Raw genomic sequence first — 18,404 nt, 5'->3', positions numbered from 1 at the left:
GTGGCCTCAAGATAAGTTAACTCGTGGCCTCAAGTAAGCAACTCGTGGCCTCAAGTAAGTGTGTGTGGCCTCGTGATAAGTAACTCGTGGCCTCAAGATAAGCAACTCGTGGCCTCAAGATAAGCAACTCGTGGCCTCAAGTAAGCAACTCGTGGCCTCAAGATAAGCAACTCGTGGCCTCAAGATAAGCAACTCGTGGCCTCAAGATAAGCAACTCGTGGCCTCAAGATAAGCAACTCGTGGCCTCAAGATAAGCAACTCGTGGCCTCAAGATAAGCAACTCGTGGCCTCAAGATAAGCAACTCGTGGCCTCAAGATAAGCAACTCGTGGCCTCAAGATAAGCAACTCGTGGCCTCAAGTAAGCAACTCGTGGCCTCAAGATAAGCAACTCGTGGCCTCAAGTAAGTAACTTGTCTCTCACAGTCTCTCTCTCACACACACACGCTCTCTCTCACGCACGCACATACATACACAAACTCTCACACATACATACACACACACACACACACACACACTCTCTGTCACACACTTTACCTTGGCACAATGCAGGTCGACTCCATACATGGAAAGTTTCTTTGCGTTTTCCAGGAACAACATGTCAGCTTCAGCAGGATTCATTCCTCTGTAAACACACACACACACGTATTATTGATAAACTAACTGGTTTACACACACCAACAGAAGCCGTGTGTTTACAGGTGGACTTTTGAACACTTAATTCTTTAATTACACGACATGATAGATGACTTCAGCAGCTCAAACGTGTAGATGTCCACACACACACACACACACACACACACACACACACACACACACAGTCTGTTGTGCTCTGTCTTTGTATCAGTAAACAAAGCAGGGCATTGTGGGTAGAGAGGGGCTCAGTGAGTCTCTGTGTGATCGAACACTGACCCGTTCATCATTAATGAGCACAATTATCACACTGAGCTCTATGAACTCGTCCGAACGGCTCTCCACCAATGACTGACTCACACTGACCAGTGACTCTGAGAAACATCACTTTAATTCATTTAAACAAAGCAGAAATTAAAATTAAATACAAATATTATAGGAATTTTTTTTTTAATATTGACTTGGCAACTAAGTATTAAAATGTATTTAATACTCAAACTTCTTTATTTTAAATTAATTAAAACTGAAATAAAAATATGGATAAGAAAAACCTTTAATAGAAGTCAATTCAATCCTATAAATTATAAAAATAACACTGGTAGATGAATTGAAATGAATTATTGTTAACAAACTATTAAAAATCAAATAAAATAAAATACTACAAGAAATACTTAAACATTTCTTAAAAATTACTTATGTAATTAAAATAAAGATGAAGTACTAAAATTACAAAAAATATATATTTTTTATAATAATAAAAATAAAAGTTTTAAAATAAATACTATAATCGATATTAACATAACACTGATGGTGATTCTGAAGCCGGTTTATTATAGTTAAGTAGAACTGTTCCTGAAGCTGGTAGAGCAGTGCATTAGCAAGCGCAAGGTTGTGGGTCCAAATCCCAGGGAATACATGTTAGGAGAAAATCATTAGCTTGAATGCAGTGTAAGTCGCTTTGGATAAAAGTGTCTGCTAAATGCATACATGTAAAATAAAACCAAACTCAAAATAATAATAGATCTATAATAGTTTCTTGAAGAGACTGTTAATCCGGACGTGTGATCGTCACACAGAGTCTCTGATGATGAGGTGAATCTCACTTGTATCCGCGGTGGAGCTCCAGCACTTTCTCCTCCAGCTCTTTGGTCTGGTTCTGGGCCAGACGCATGTCACTGAGATGAGAGGACCCCTGCAGCTCAGAGTCACAGTCTCCCAGCTCCGACTGAACCGTGTAGGAGCCCAACACTGTGAGAGTCGAGAAAGAACATGGCAAGCGTCCAGAAACAATGTCATCTCTCAGCTGCAGACACAGGAAATACCTGAGAGAGAGAGAGAGAGAGAGAGAGAGATCACTGATATACAATTATAGTTTATTTCTTTTTATAATTTGAATTATTTTTAATTTTGGTTAAATTTTAAGTAATTTTATTATGCTTTTTTTAATGCTATGTTGTTTTTACTAATGATTAAAAACATTAAACAATATAAAAAAATTCAAAATATTAATACAATTATTTTAAGTAATTTAATTAATTATTTAGCATTATTTAAATTTTAGCTTATCAAGTTAAATTAAATGAAAAAGAGAAATCTTGCTTTAGCAACTTTGTTATTATTTTTATTTTACATTTATATTTAGATAATACATTTATTTTTTATAACAATTTTAAAAAAATGTATAAAAACGACATACATATTTAAAAAAAAACTGCACAGATAAAAATTTTACTTAAAAAAAAATAAAATGAAAATGGATTCAATATATAAAATAATAATAATAATAATAATATAACAATAATACTCAAATAAGAGCAAATATATATAATAATACAAAATAAACAAACAAATAAACAAACAAATATATATATTAAAATGTATTTACTTAATGTTTAATTTGTTTCTTTCTTTTTTAAAGGTTTAGTTTTAGTGAACTATGATCCAAGCAGACCTTGTGATGTCCTCAGAGAGCTGCGATGGATCGGGAGGATAAAACTTCACGTTGAAAGCAAAGTTCCAGGGACCAGCTGAAAAACACAAGAACTTCCGGTAAGAACCTGAAGAGGTTTGGATGGAGACAAAGCAGGAGTGTGTGAGGGAGAGACGTACTGCTGATCTGCTTCTTCATCTCTTTAGAAACGTCCAGCCAGTTCTGTGGGAAAAGCAGGAGGTTCTGCATTGAAAAACAGGCTGAGAGAACATGAAACCAGTTCAGAGGAAGAAGACTGACAAACACCTTCTGGTTTTCAGCGTCCCGGTACGTGATGCCGAAATAGTCCTCCTCCAGGAGATTCAGGTGATCACAAACCTTACTGAACAGCACCTGACCTTTCGCTCGTTTCTGTTGAACACAAACACACAGAGATCCATTAAAGGGACCGAGCAGCCTAAAATCATCACTCTGTCATCATCTCCTCGTCCTCAGGTCCCTCAAACCTGAATGACTTGATGTGGAAGACAAAAGAAGATATTTAGAAGAATGCTGGCAACCAAATAGTTTTGGTTCCCATCGACTTCCACTGTAGTTTTTGCCCAAAAGGAAACACAACATATTTCTTTCTGTTCAATACTTAAAAAAAAAGGTTTTAAATAAAAAGTTATTTGTAAGTTACTAAATTTACATTTTTAATTAGTTGCCTGATGAAACATGATCTCATGAATAAAAATACAGTCAAATAAATACATGCAAAAAATAAAATAGATATATAATACAATTAATATATATAAAACAATTCAAATAAAATAAATAACAATAAAACTTTTTTTATTAAAATAATTTTTGGGGTTGAGAAAAAAATAATATTTTTCCCCAAACCAAGAGATTGTGATTTTAATTCTTTATTAAATGAACAAATCCATTTAGCCCCAGTTAGACTTTTGTAATCTTAATGCACTTCCTGTTTTATTTGGTAAACAACGAGTAAACCCACAGCACTGAAAGTGCATTAGTAATGAACATCTCTTCTTGACTTGTTCAGACTTTCAGAAGCAAATTAGTTTCTGATTCTATTTATTTAACAGACAGAAGCATCTATCATGTTTCCAAACGAGTAACATGTTATTATGAGTGCTACAGAGGAACAACGAGCAGCTCTGTTCCGTGTGTGTGTGTGTGTGTGTGTGTGTGTGACTGAAGATCCAGAGAGTCAGCTCTGGTATGCTGCTCCTGCTCGCACTAAAAGAAGAGTCAGCTAAAAATAAATGCGTGGAAGAGTGTTTGAGTGTGTTCTCCAGCCCTTCATAAACCATAAACATCTGATCCTGCGCCGCTGTAATGCACCACGCTTTTCAAACCTGAGGGCAAGACATTTGTACACTAGATGTGATTACAACTAAATCATTAATAATAATATAATATAATTATATAATAATATAATAATAATATAATTCTTAAAAAAATATTGCAATATGGTTTAGTGTGACTAATGAATAACAATTGTATTAAAGATGAAGAAATTATAACATGAATAAATGATTAAACATTCTTCTTCAATTGTATGTACAATAGTATTACAATATTAATATATTTATTCTTATTTTGTTTAATATTTTTACTTTATAAGAATAATCATTGTAATAAAAAATATTTTAGTCATATTGATATATAAACCAGATAATATTTTTTGAGCAAACACTAACAAGCTCATTAAAAATGCAATAGAAATCTCAATTCTTAGCTTGAAAAAAAATTAAAATACATAAATAAATATGAGCATCTTCCTCATCACCCACCTCCACGGTGCAGGTGTAGTCTGAGCCGTCCAGCAGTCTGACCTTACACTCCATGACCTTCAGTCTCTGAGTCCTGCCTCTGCTGCTCAAAGACTTCTGGGAAACGTAGTCTTCCTCGTGCTGCTGCTGATCAGCTGATCTGACCTCTGCCTGACCCTGCACAAACACAGCATCAGATCTAAAGCAGCCTTATTTAGCTTATCTACAGTTTTATTAACAGTTTCTTAATTAGTTTGATTGCGTTATCAGCTTCATAAACTATTACATGACAGATGCAAAATATATCTTCAAAAACAAATACAGCATGATCAAAAACATTTTATAAAACTCGACAAAAGACTAAACAATTCTATAAAACATTCTTCAAATGTACTTGTGATTACAAAATGTTTTTTTTTATTTTAATTCACAGTTTGATTAATTTGGTTGTGTCTTTACTAGTTTTATACATTTGTTTATTATTATTATTTTTTATATGTCTATGTAGTTTTTATTAATTTTAAAATAGGTTTTTTTAAATATTAATTTTATTTCAAGCAACATTTTTTTATGATTTAAGTTAACTATACCAACTCTGACCTAATGTAGAATTTAAATCCAATTAAAAACTGTTATAATGTTAAAAAGATATATTTCATATAATTTTAATTAAATAATAAATTAAACTGATTTAATAAACAAATAGATATTTATTTAGTTAATCTAAAAATAATCTATAACATAAATAAAATAAATATTTTACTTGAAACATAGAGAAACAGATGAACTTAAACTCTTAAGTATGCAGGTATGAAAATCTCTCTTTCTTTAAGATATATATATATATATATATATATATATATATATATATATATATATATATTATATATATATATATATATTCTATTTTCATCATGCAGGTTTATTTCAGCACTTTCCCATGAATAGATTGTCATCATTAAAACACATCACATAATCTCAGTCACCTAGTTCCTAGAAAGCTCCAGAAACTCAGGCTGGGGTTACATCTGAAAACCCATCCCGATGTCTCTCTAATACTGCTTCTATACACCACAACATCCTCATGATGACAGAGAGAAAGCTCTAGAGAGGAGCAGCTTTCTGAGACTCGCCGCTTTATAACATCAGGAAGAACTAGTCGACAGCTTCAGAGCAAATGTCAGCAAAAAAGTTTAATTTTCGAGCATTTAGGAGCAAGAAAATGCATTTTGATGTCAAGCTGTTTAATGAGCTGATCGATTCCTGTTTATTTGCTGCTGTAACTAGTAGATGATCTCCAGCACACATTAAAGAGCAGGTGATAAAACTCACAGGTTTGAAAGCGGAGACTTCGTTTCATAAGAACTGTGATTTACTGAACGGGAGCCGATACTAATAACGTTTCATCAAGTTTCTCCATGCATCGAATGAAACCAGCAGAGACCTGACAACTGACATTGGTTCATCAGAAATGGGTATTTTCGACCCCCGTACTATACTGATGAAGAGCAGGTGAACACGAGGGAAGCTCTGACCTGCTGCTGTCTGGATCCGTCTTCATGGCCAGTTACACTGGAACAACACAAGCAGAACTGTTCAGGGTGCCATCTTTAGACACTACACTGTTCATGTGGGAATCCGAGCACAGGAACACACAGGAGTTTATATTTAGCAGGAACTCCAAGCACGCAGTCGCAGACACAGACTGCCGTTAAAGCGTGTTCTGAGAGCACGGTTCAGCACTGCTTAGGCTGTGTGAGTGTGCTGTAATCTCTCTTCAGGGCTCTGACAGTGATGGAAACCATCGCTGGATTCTGGAATAATTGTGACTGCATTCTGTCAGACTGACTCCTGAACTTTAACGGCCTGGTGCAGAAATGTAGGTCAACCACAACCACGGGAACAAAACGAGCGAACATCTCAGAACGAGAGCAGAGATGTCAGCCGAGCACAGAACACAAACGCCGTCTCTTTTCATGAATTCAGAAGGACGGCTAACAGTTCACTCACTTTCTGGAATATTTCTGGAATTTCGCTTCAGGGAGCAATAAAATACATGCATATATATCCAACACACCGAGCTGTGAGCAAAACCAAATCCTGTCGCTCTCAACGAGTGTGTGTAAACCTGTCCAAGCAGAAGATCCTGGAGACATACGACCCGTCCTGACCTCACACACATTAACTAGGCACAGATGGGTTAAACCTTCTTAAAGGCTTAAACTTCCACCTCATTGAAAACGCAACGGAGAGGCAGTCTGAGCCGTCTGTGAGCAGATAACTCTAGGTGTGTGTTAAACTCCTTATCATTCAATTTCACATTGAGTTTGACTGAATACAGGAAATAAATTAAATCGAGTTTGGATTCGATTTTCTTCTGCTCACCAAGAATGCATTTATTGAATCAAAAATAAAGTAAAAACTGTGAAATATTATTAAAATTTAAAACAGCTGTTTTCTATATTAATATCTGCTAAAATTGAATTTATTTCTGTGATCAAAGCTGCATTTTCAGCATCATTACTCATTAGAAACCATTATTCCCTTTACACTTTTTATATATTCAGCAAGGATGCATTACATTTATTAAAAAAGTGACAGTAAAGACATTGCAAAAGATTTCGGTTCCAAATAAATGCTGTTCTTTTGAACTTACTGTTCATCTGTGAATGCATCACAGTTTCCACAAAAATATTGTGCAACATTGATGATAATCAGAAATGTTTCTTGAGCAGTAAATCATCATATTATTCTGATTTCTGAAGATCATGTGACACTGAAGACTGGAGGAATGATGCTGAAAATACAGCGGAGCATCACAGAAATACATTACACTTTAACACAGATTCACACAGAAAACAGATGTTTTACATTAGAATAATAGTTCACAATTTTTACTGTATTTTTAATCAAATAAATGCAGCATTGGTGATCAGAAGGTTTTAGGTTTTTTTAAACATAAAAAAAATGTAATTATTGCACGTTTCAACAAGAAAATGTTTCTGTGGGGTAGTGGTTAAAAATCTATACTTGTAATCAGTAGGGTTAAAGGTCGAGTCATAAACTACCATCATTTAGTGGGAAACTTACTTCAACCTGTAATAAACATACTGCCAATCAAGTTATACAACACATTTGTGAAGAAACTTTGCCCACACACACACACACACACACACACACACACACACACAGAGTCCCCTGTGTCTGGATCAATACAGAATATTGATTTGCAATCAACTACATTCAAAAAGTGACTTTTGGAATTCAAGAAACATGATCCAAACTTGCAAAGTCAAATCAACAAAGTCATCCGCACTACGGCTGCTTTACTAGTGAACCTCTAGTTTTGTCTCACTGCATTATTAATGTAAACAGAGTGTAAGACCAATCATGATTTGATAAAACAAAAAATTCCTGATTTCAATTAGGATAATTACTTGATGATGGAATCACTTTCAGAATTGTTTTTCTTCCAGCTGATAAACAATAAAAAAAAAAAAAAAAAACAAAGACAGCCAATCAGAATCCACCTTATAAATTCATACAAAAAACATATATATTTTACAAGTTGCTTAATTTGTATGACCTCACTCAACCTCATTTGCCAACTCATAAAAAAAATTACATACTATTTTACACAAATCATTTGAATTCGTACAAGTTAGGACCGTATGAATTTGTACGAATTAGCCACCTTGTTGAATATGTACGAACTGTTGTGAGATCCGGTTGAATAAATCTTTAAGGTTCTTGATGTGAACAGGCTTAAGTATTACATTTTCTTAAAATGTTTTCATCATTTGGCCAATGAGGATTCGAGATGGGCGGGGCCAGGACACTAAAACAATATACTACTATAATGTAATATTATTTCAGTTTTTCCACTACTTTTCTACAATTTTCTAATTCAATTTGTTACTATTTTTTTGGAATCCTCTGTGAAATGTTCTAGAAGTTCCTGAGTAATTTCCATAGTGTGTTAATCCGAATTCATACCGACCCGCCTTTTTCCACATCAAAACGGATCAAATCTGTCAAGCGTTCAGAGTATTTAAAAGCACAAAACGCGGCAAAAAATAACTAACGGACGCGTCAAAATATTATGTAAGTTATACATCAAAATCCCAAGCTTTCTGTATTTCTCATCTCAGCCCATTTTTTGTGTTTCACAGAGCAGGAATCAGGTTATGTGTCCTATATGTGTCCTCATAAAACATCTGTAATATTTAATAATCGCGACGGTAATATTATTATACTGAACGCGCAGATGTTTCGCTGCTGCGCCTTTTAAACCATAAACGCCACTGAACCGAGCAAACCGACAGATTTACTTCATTCTGAACGTACAGTGCCACTATAGGAAAACATGTCAATCAAACGCGTTTGTAAACACTGGAAATCAATACAGACGTGTGAACGTTACCGTACGCGCCACGGGGTTTAGCTCCTCGGGCTCTGCGCTCCTCTCTCACCGACGACGGAGTGTCTGACAGCGGCCACAGCGAGAGGAAAACTCCGCTCTATTCAGCGGTACTGTGGTAACCGGGAGCGCGCGCGCAGAGGACGGAGGATTTAAACTCACGTCACCGTCCGCACGCACTGTACGTAACAGCTGAGAGCGGGAGATCAAACAGCTGTGACGCAGGAGGAATCGTGTAAAATATACATTTTGTATAAAAAAAAAAAGAAAATTCTGGTGAACCATATTATTTTACTGGGTAAATTTCATTTGCATAAAAGCAAAAGGAGTAACATTTTTATTATTATTATTATTATTATTATACAATTAAAATGATAAGATTATTATGTAAAAATATTCTAAACCTAAGTTTCTAAAGTTTAAAGGTTGAAATATTTCTCATCTTACTGATGAAAAAACAAGGATTATTTATAAGCTAAAGATTTAAAGTTAATTGAAATGTAAAACTACTGAAAAAATACTGTCTCCATTTATTTATTTATTGTGCTCTGTTTTTTTTATAAAAATTTACTCATTCATTTACTTATATATATAAATATAATTAATTAAAATCAATCACATTTTATTTATTTAAAATTTACTTTTAGCAAACAAAACACACACACACACACACACACACACACACACACACACACACACACACACATATATATATATATATATATATATATATATATATATATATATATATATATACACATATGCACTTTTTTTTTTTTGTAAAACCCAATTTGCAATTTCTATTGTTTATTTATCAGTGTTTCTCAAACATTGTAGGATGTTTTCTCTTTATAATGTTTTGATATTCTAAGTGTATTTGTGTGTCCTGTGGTCACTGTATATCCATGCAACAGCACTAAATTCAGATCTGCACATGGCCATACACAAATAAAGCGTTGTGGTCATTCTGGAGGCACTGAGGTCTGTTTAACTGCACGCTTTAAAGCTTCACACAAACCTCAGCTCGCGTTCAGCCCTAGAGAGCGGAGGACCGCTGGCTTTGTTCCTCTACGACACGCTGAATGATCCTTTACTCCGCTCTGAACAGATGGAGGCTCCTGGGTGGAGCTGTTTTCAGATTTAAGGGCATTAAACTAAATCTGCTAAAGGTTTTGTCTTGCTTTTGTCTCACTGATGGACTGGAGTGCTGTGGATTATTGGGATGTTTTTATCAGACTCTCATTCTGACGGCACCCATTCACTGCAGAGCATCCACCGATGACACACTGATGCAGTGCTACATTTCTACAAATACAAACTGATCTGAGCACATTCTCAGCACATTTTCATTTGGCTTACATCAGCTACAGTGAACTCCAGTGATTTGATCAAGTGTCTGAAAGCTGGTTTCAGTCGAGTGACGCCCCTCTCACACACACATCCAGTAAAACAGTGTGTGTAAGGAAATCTGTAACTCAATAACGGATGGCAGCGCACCAAAATAACAGAGAAAAGACAAGTTTGCACTCGCTGGGAAGCGGTTCCTCCCTCGCCTTGAGCTGGAGACCAGTTACAGTTTCTCCCTTTCATTTCTCTGGGAAAAAACCTCAGAGCTTTCCACATGAAAACCCAAATAATTCTAGCTTATTGCTACCTAGTCTGGTTGTCTAATAAACTTGGCATTGTTTTGCTTCCTGACGAATTGTTTTTGTCACTTTGGATAAGAGCATCTGTTAGATGCATAAATGTATCAAAATAATTAAATAAGTCAATTGAAAAAAAGAGAGAAAATTAAGTCCATTGTGTGTTTTTTTCTTTTTTAAACAAAACATTATTTTCATGGCAATTATGCACATTTGTAAATTGCATACTATTGTAAAGCAAAAAAACAAATAATAATAATTACTGTAATGCAAAAAACTTAATCATAACTGAAATGTAAAATAACTCACAAAAAAAACCATTAATGATATTATAAGAGAATTAAACAACGCAAAAAGACCTTAAAGCTCAAGTTTCTGTATGCAAAATAAATGTCCTTTTTTTTTTTTACATAAATTTAGCACATATTATAAATATCACTGGCTCTTTGACAAATAGTTTTAATTTCCCTTTTGTAAGCTGTACTGGATAAAAGCATCTGATTCCGCTAAATGCATGAATCTAATTCATGTTCACAAACTTAATGTGAACAATTCATCAATGCATATAATTCTGATCAAACACAATGATTTGCTCTGCACTGATATTAAAGCAAAATCAGTTCCTGTAAATCTAAATTAAGCGATTAAATGAAATGAATCCCTGAAAAGGCTACTCATAATGAAAATACATGAAATAACTTTTTTCAACATATGCTGACTCAGTGAGTAGCTTGTAGCTGAATGACTGTAAATCATGGCCAGCTTAAACTGGATTCACAAACTCTGCATGACACACAAAGTCCAGAGAATGAATGTGGAAGGTGTGAGCGGTGAATCTGCACGGGTTTCAGGACACGTCATATGATCTTAAAGCACAATATGACCGCACTGCACAAACAGTGAAAACCGTTTTTACATTAAAAATTGTTTAAATGTAAAAAGTCCAGACAGCTACATATAAAGTGTGCAAGCCATACTTCACATTTCATGACCCTTGATTCCAGGTTTCTCAGTAAAAGCATGTGATGTTGTGTGATATGAAGCAGGATCTCATCAGAAATCAGTTTTTAAGACTATATCTCACTATAAACACCCAGCGAGAGACTCTTCATACGTCTCACAATCTGAGGCGTCTTTATCAGAGACGAGGTCTGTGCCGTCACACTTCTGCTGAGCTTCACATTACGCTCACGCGGACCAACATTCAGGAACGAGGATTGAAAAAGTGCAAGATGAGCACGAATAAGAGCGAGCAAAGTCTACGAGGCCAGCGGTGCAACTTAAACTTCTTATCAGCTGATAAACAGAGCCGAGGACACACCCACGTGACCTCTGACCCCAAGAGCTGACGGTCAAACAGTCAGATCTGCTACAACGGGCTTCACTTCTGCTTCCACCAACAGGTTTCAGTTTTAGAAATGGAAGATCTCACTGAAACAGTTAAAAATATCAGCAGCTGTGTTTACATATATATGTAATATATGTATATATGAACTTGCGGTTAACCAATTAACAGGTTTAAACCATTGCATTTATAATGTCATTGTAAAAAGTGAAAGTGTGTGTAGATGTCATCCCAGTTCATGCAGAGAAACACACAGCTACTGTAGAAACTCGAGGTTACGAACGCTTTGACGACTTCCTGTCACTTCCCACTGAAACTCTTCCTGATATTCCCGAATCTGCCGGATCATAGACTCAAACTCTGTAACAGTGACGAAAACCAGACGACTGCAAATCAATCTCCTGAACGCAGCGCTATCAGAAGCAGACGGTCTCTAATCAGAAGAGCTTCTTAGAGATCACTACATGAAGACAGAAACACAACTGCACATCAATAAACCTGCAGAGAGGAAATGAACACCAGAGAACAGCATCACTTCCTCTTTCTGAAGAGTCTCAGTCACACAGAGATGACTCACACACACACACACACACACACACACACACACACTCAGGCACACACACACTTACTCTCACTCAGGCGCACACACACACACACTCAGGCACGCACACACACACAAACACACACACAGGCACAGGGTCAGGCACACACACACACACACACACACACACACAGGCACACTCTCACTCAGGCACACACACACACTTTCTCACTCACAGACACACACACACTTACAGACACACACACACAGGCTCACAACACTCGGGCTCACACACTCTCTCTCTCAGACACACACACACACTCAGGCACACACACACACACACACACTTACTCACTCACAGACACACACACACTTACTCACTCACACACACACACACACAGACACACAGACACACAGACACACACACACTCAGGCTCACACACTCTCTCTCTCAGACACACACACACACACTCACTCACAGACACACACACACACACACACACACACTTACTCACTCACAGACACACACACACTTACAGACACACACACACACAGGCTCACACACTCTCTCTCTCAGACACACACACACACTCAGGCACGCACACACACACACACTTACTCACACACTCAGGCTCACACACTCTCTCTCTCAGACACACACACACACTCAGGCACGCACGCACACACACACTTACTCACACACTCAGGCACAAACACACACACTCTCACTCACTCACTCACAGACACACACACGCTCACACTAAAACGAACACACACTCAGGCGCGCACACACACAACTATCACTCACTCACTCTCTCTCTCTCTCTCTCTCACACACACACACACAGACAATTGTACATTCATTCCTAAATTTGCATACATGTATAACAGATATTATGTGTTTTTTGGCACAGTGTCCTGGCCGTGACTCTCTGATCGGTGGATTTTCTGTATATTATCATTGGATGAAGGAGTTTTTCATCACAAATTTCACTATGTAACATGTATATTTACAAAATGATGGCTTTAACAAAAGCATATTCCATTAATGAACAACCTCTGCGATGATCACACCACTCAGAATCAGTTTCCCTCTGGAGATGTTCCTTCTGTGCTCGATCAGGGACAGATTGATAAAGCATCAGCTGTCTGATATCTGACCATCGGCTGTGGCTAACACTAAACCCGTGTCAGAGTCAACCTGAACCAGTATAATCTGGCAGATTTGGGGTTTTCCTGTGCTACAAACACATCAAAGGAGCTTTTGTGGGAAGTCACAGATATCTGCTGACCGCAGGCCGGAGAAAGAAAGAGTGTTTCTTCTGGAAAGTGACTCACCAGCGGCGCACAAACCCGTCCGGATCACCACGAGCCCGTAGAGAAAGAGGAAAGAGAAAGAGACAGATGAAGCATTAGACCAGTATCACAGCTACTGTGTCCTGCAATGCCATCAAATACAACATTCTGATGATTTATCACACACACCGCTGTTACGAGCTCATAGTAACTGAGACTACATGACAATCAAAGGAATAATATACTACTAACAGACACTTAGTCTCAACAAGGCGATTAAAAATATTGAAAGCAAAACCTTAAAGCTTGAATCAAGATTTTTATGTAAAGTTTATCAGTAATTGAAAACATGTCAGTCATTTTAAATCCAGTTTGTGTGTGTTTAGAAACATAAGTCCATTATATCTGACGATTCTAGTTATCTGGAAGTACATCTTTTTCTGTAGCTTAACAGCAAAGGTTAGCTGAGTTTCTAATGTCACATGATAATTACACAATGGCATCATAGATGAAATAATTCCTCAAATGCGTTAGTAAACTACGAGGCAAAGTGTTTGAACTGTGGGAAATCGATATCACCTGACTCAGACGATCCTTTGATCCTGTTTGAACTCCAAACACTCGAGAAGAAGAAAGAGCTTCTCTCACCTGAAGAGCCACTTCTCATTCACAAGTTTCCTTGAGCGACGGCTGGGGCGGGAAGGACACGCCCCCGTTTACTGCTATTGGTTCGCTGGCGTCTTAACCACGCCCCGATGATAATCCCTCCTCCCTGGCGTCATATCAGTGACTTCTGTTTTTTTTTTTTTTTTATATATAAATTAAATATATAAGTAAATATATAGTTCGTTAATATATTATATTTTAAATGTGTTAAATGTTTTATAAATAAATAAATTTTTATAATTACATTTAAATTATAATTTAATAATTATTATTTGTATATTGTTATTTGTCAATGTATTTTATAAAAACAAAAACCAGAAACATGCAATCAATCGCATCGTTGACATATTTTAGACATCTTTGTGTGTTACAGAAGATCCGGAAAAAGAGTGTCACTAACCATGTTTCTCCACTAGATGTCAGGATAAATCTATTTCTAACACTCAGAAGATCAATGCAGCACGATATTAACTCAAAGAACTTTATTTTAATGTAGCAGCTAAAACTATCAAACAGATACAAACCCAGAATCAGAACAAAGTACCTGAAACAGTGAATCTACACACCTGAGTCCTCAGCTATACATCACTTATTGCCCTTTGTGTAACATCTGCTCATTACTAATGAGTGAAGGTACAAAACAGCATGTGCAGAGTTGCATAATGTGAGCTGTGTGTGTGTTTATCACATCTGAACACATGAATATCAGTGCTGTCCTACATGGACAAAGACTTTAAATCCAGTCTCAGGATCTAGTCGTGATTTCAGCAAACATGGATGTCATTTTATAACAAACATATAAAACGTTCTAATAGATACACAGTGAATTTTGGAGTCTTAATACACAGCTATAGATCGGAGCCACACAAAACAGTTTGTCAAAAGGCACAACGCTTTTCTAGATCAGGAATTAAAACAACTAAAGAGGAGATTCATGTGAACTAACACTTAATATCACATGTTACTGACGTACAGTACAGATAACATTACACACGCAACATAAGAACACTGGAGAGAATACAAAAGAGAAAAAGAAATTAAATGACAGAAAAATTAAGCAATAGAAAATAAAATGAAAGTAAATACATTTAATAAAAAAAGAAAAGTTAATATGCAAATAGAAATATAAAGAAAATAAATAAAAGAGAGAAAAAGACAGAAATTTAATAAAAAGAGTAAGAAAAAAGAAAAAGAAAAAGAAAATAAGAGAAAAACAATAAAAAAAGAAAAAAGAAAAGAAAGAAAGATAAATAAAGACAAAAAAGAGAAAAGATAAAAGAAATTAAATGAAAGGAAAATAAAAAAAAATTAAAAAATAAAAGAAAATAAACGAAAGACTTAAAAAAGAAAAAGATAAAAAAAATACAGAAATTAAATGAAAAAAGTAAGAAAACCAAAAAAGAAAAGAAAAATAAAAAAACTATAAAGAAAGAAATAAAGAAAATAGGAAAAATAAATTAAATTAAAGGAAAAATAAAACAATAAAACAAATGAAAGAAAATAAATGAAAGACTTAAAAAAAGACAGAAATTCTTTTTTTAAAGTAAGGAACCCCCCCCCCCCCCAAAAAAAAAAAGAAAAAGAAAAAGAGAAAAAACTATAAAAAAAGAAAAGGAAACACTAAAAAAAAGAAAAGAAAGAAAGAAAGAGAGAAAATGAAAAAATACATTTAATTAAAGTAAAAATAAAACAATAAAACAAATTAAAGAAAATAAATGAAAGACTTATAAAGAAAAAGAGAGAAAAGACAGAAATTAAATGAAAGAAAAAAGAAAATAAAACCAAAAAATGAGAGAAAAACAATAAAAAAATTTACATATAAAAGGAAAAATCTAAAAGAAAAGAAATAAAAAGAAAAAAAGAAAGAAAGAAAGAAAGAAAGAAAGAAAAAGATTCAGGCGAAACATTTTCAGGTTGAAAATCTTAATTTGCTACATTAAATATAACAACAACAAAAAGCATAAAGGTTTAGTGTAATAATAACCTGCATCGCCTACTCCCTCAAATGACTCATTCACAGGTAAATATAGAGATGTTCTTCTGCTGAAGTTCATACAGTAAGATGTTATGAGAACATCTGGAGCTGCTCTTCACTTCACGAGAATGTCGTCCAGAACATGATTCAGAACTGATCTGTGCTCCTTCAAGAACGTGACGTGACTCTACCTTTACAACAACAACAGAAACATATCAAATCCAGGAATACTCCGAAGGGAGGAATATTAACACGATCTAGACCTACAGAGACATGTTCATATAGAAACACACAACATCATTAGACTTCAGGTGATGTCATTCATGGCTAATGTCCTCAAATATATCTACAACATCTGCATCTGATATTAAGATCTCACACATTTCTATTGTTCATTCGTCCGGCCTGAATAGAGTTTCTTCTGAAATGCGTCTTCATCTGAACTACATACAGAAGCTTCAGGACTGTTTCTGTAGGAGTCTCTTCTGCTCATTAAGGATGCATTACTGGATCACAAATACAGATATAGTATTATAATCTATAACATCTGTTTTCTGTGTGAATCTGTGTTAAAGTGTAATGTATTTCTGTGATGCTCCGCTGTATTTCCAGCATCATTCCTCCAGTCTTCAGTGTCACATGATCTTCAGAAATCATGATAATATGATGATTATTATCAATGTTGCACAATATTTTTGTGGAAACTGTAATGCATTTTATTTTTCAGGATTCAGAGATGAATAGAAAAAAAAAACAGCATTTATTTGAAAAATAAACCTTGTTAACCCTATAAAGCCTGCTATATCTGATACAGTAAAAAATGATGAACACAAGGACATTCTGCTGTTGAACCTGACGATCTCCTCCACGTCTTCCGTCTCTGATTTGAGTGTACTTTTAGTGTAATTCTTGACTCAAATCTTGTCTGATTGTGATCAAGTAAAGGTCAGAATAAGGTCAGTAATATCTCCAGATGAACTCTTCCTGGACTGAAGCAGCTCAGCTTTACTTGGTTCTCCATCAATCATGTTTTAGAGTCTCAAATCTGAGCAGCAAATTCATATTTTTGCTCCGTTTGAGTAAAAATGAGCTTCATGTGAGCGATAAAAGCCTGATGATACAAAACATAAATGCATATGCAAACAATTTATCTTCTAAAGGTTCATTAAAAATGGATAGTTCTGGTCCTTGATTCTGATTGGCCGAGCCACGTTCAAAGCTCTTGTGACTGACGCTACAAAGTAACATTCACCTTTGTTTACTTCTGTGTGTTGCTCGGCAACCACTTTGTAACAACCACAACTGATTCTGAGGAGCTACATTCTTTGGTGGAAGAATACTGTTGTACTTTATTTGCTCTGTTTTATTTTGTGAAACCTTACTACGTTTATGGAATAACCGTTTTGTAAAAGCAGTAAGCTCTGTGCAGCTGTGGTTTACAGTGATTTTATAACAGCTATAACAAGCTGTTAGAAATACACTCGGCTTCACTGAGCTTACTGTTTTATTAAGTCAGGCTTTACAGGGTTAGAAGTGTTTATCACAATCATCTTTTACAGATGTGACAATGACGCAGTGAGTTTTTGCAGACGTGTCTGGGTTTTCTCCTCTCGTCCTGCGTCGGGCGTCTCAAATGAATCTCCTCCTAGTTTAATGTAGCCCTTGCTCCCCGATCGCTCCAGTCTGGGACAGCTGAACCTGCGCGAGCTCTCGTCCAAACACCTGACGCACGGATCCTCCTTCAGCGTGTTCAGAGACAGGTGTGACCCCGCGACCTGCAGCTGCGCCATGTTGAGCTTTGAATCCTGGGAAAGAGACATCCGTGTCCTCGAGACCTCCGCTTTGGTCTCCACCGCCGCGCCACAGCTCTTACGCCGCGGAGCTTCGTTCTCCTGCATGTCGCAGTTGTTGAGTTTGATGACGGGGAGCGTGAAGGCATTGAGCGACGACGTGACGATGGAGTGCGTCTCCCACTCGGCTCCGTGATGTATGCTATAGATCGTGTCGGCGAACGACGGGTGCTTCGCAAACAAGCTGTGTTTCCTCGCAGACGATGGGCGTCTGTTGTTTCGTGGAGACGCCGGTTTATCGCTCTTCGGTTGCACGATTACGCCGTTGAACGGGACGCAGTCTTTGGTTCGCAAACTGTGGATATCGATGACTGTGGAGTAAATGT

General features: G+C 36.2%; 1 protein-coding gene across 16 annotated transcripts in view; it reads right to left on the bottom strand.

Annotated features, from left to right (window-relative positions):
* The window catches only part of LOC113111629 (band 4.1-like protein 3), a 31,856-nt gene extending 17,586 nt beyond the window's left edge, over positions 1-14,270 (bottom strand). For 13 of the 16 annotated variants that reach the window (XM_026276667.1, XM_026276685.1, XM_026276675.1 and 10 more), the window contains exons 1-7: positions 14,167-14,270; positions 4,364-4,509; positions 2,868-2,972; positions 2,741-2,783; positions 2,583-2,658; positions 1,735-1,953; positions 536-623 (exon numbers count right to left, since the gene is read on the bottom strand). In XM_026276667.1, the coding sequence (XP_026132452.1) occupies positions 536-623; positions 1,735-1,953; positions 2,583-2,658; positions 2,741-2,783; positions 2,868-2,972; positions 4,364-4,509; positions 14,167-14,254 (765 nt within the window). In that variant the 5' untranslated portion in view covers positions 14,255-14,270. Of the gene's footprint in view, positions 1-535; positions 624-1,734; positions 1,954-2,582; positions 2,659-2,740; positions 2,784-2,867; positions 2,973-4,363; positions 4,520-8,752; positions 8,922-14,166 lie in introns of those variants that run through there. The other 3 variants (XM_026276608.1, XM_026276625.1, XM_026276616.1) reach the window with 3 other exon arrangements.
* Positions 14,271-18,404: the final 4,134 nt, after the last annotated feature.

Source organism: Carassius auratus, chromosome 2 (assembly GCF_003368295.1).
Source record: "Carassius auratus strain Wakin chromosome 2, ASM336829v1, whole genome shotgun sequence".
Lineage (NCBI taxonomy): Eukaryota > Metazoa > Chordata > Actinopteri > Cypriniformes > Cyprinidae > Carassius > Carassius auratus.
The sequence above is the reverse complement of the archived record's forward strand: the minus strand, read 5'-3'. Positions and strand labels throughout refer to the sequence as shown.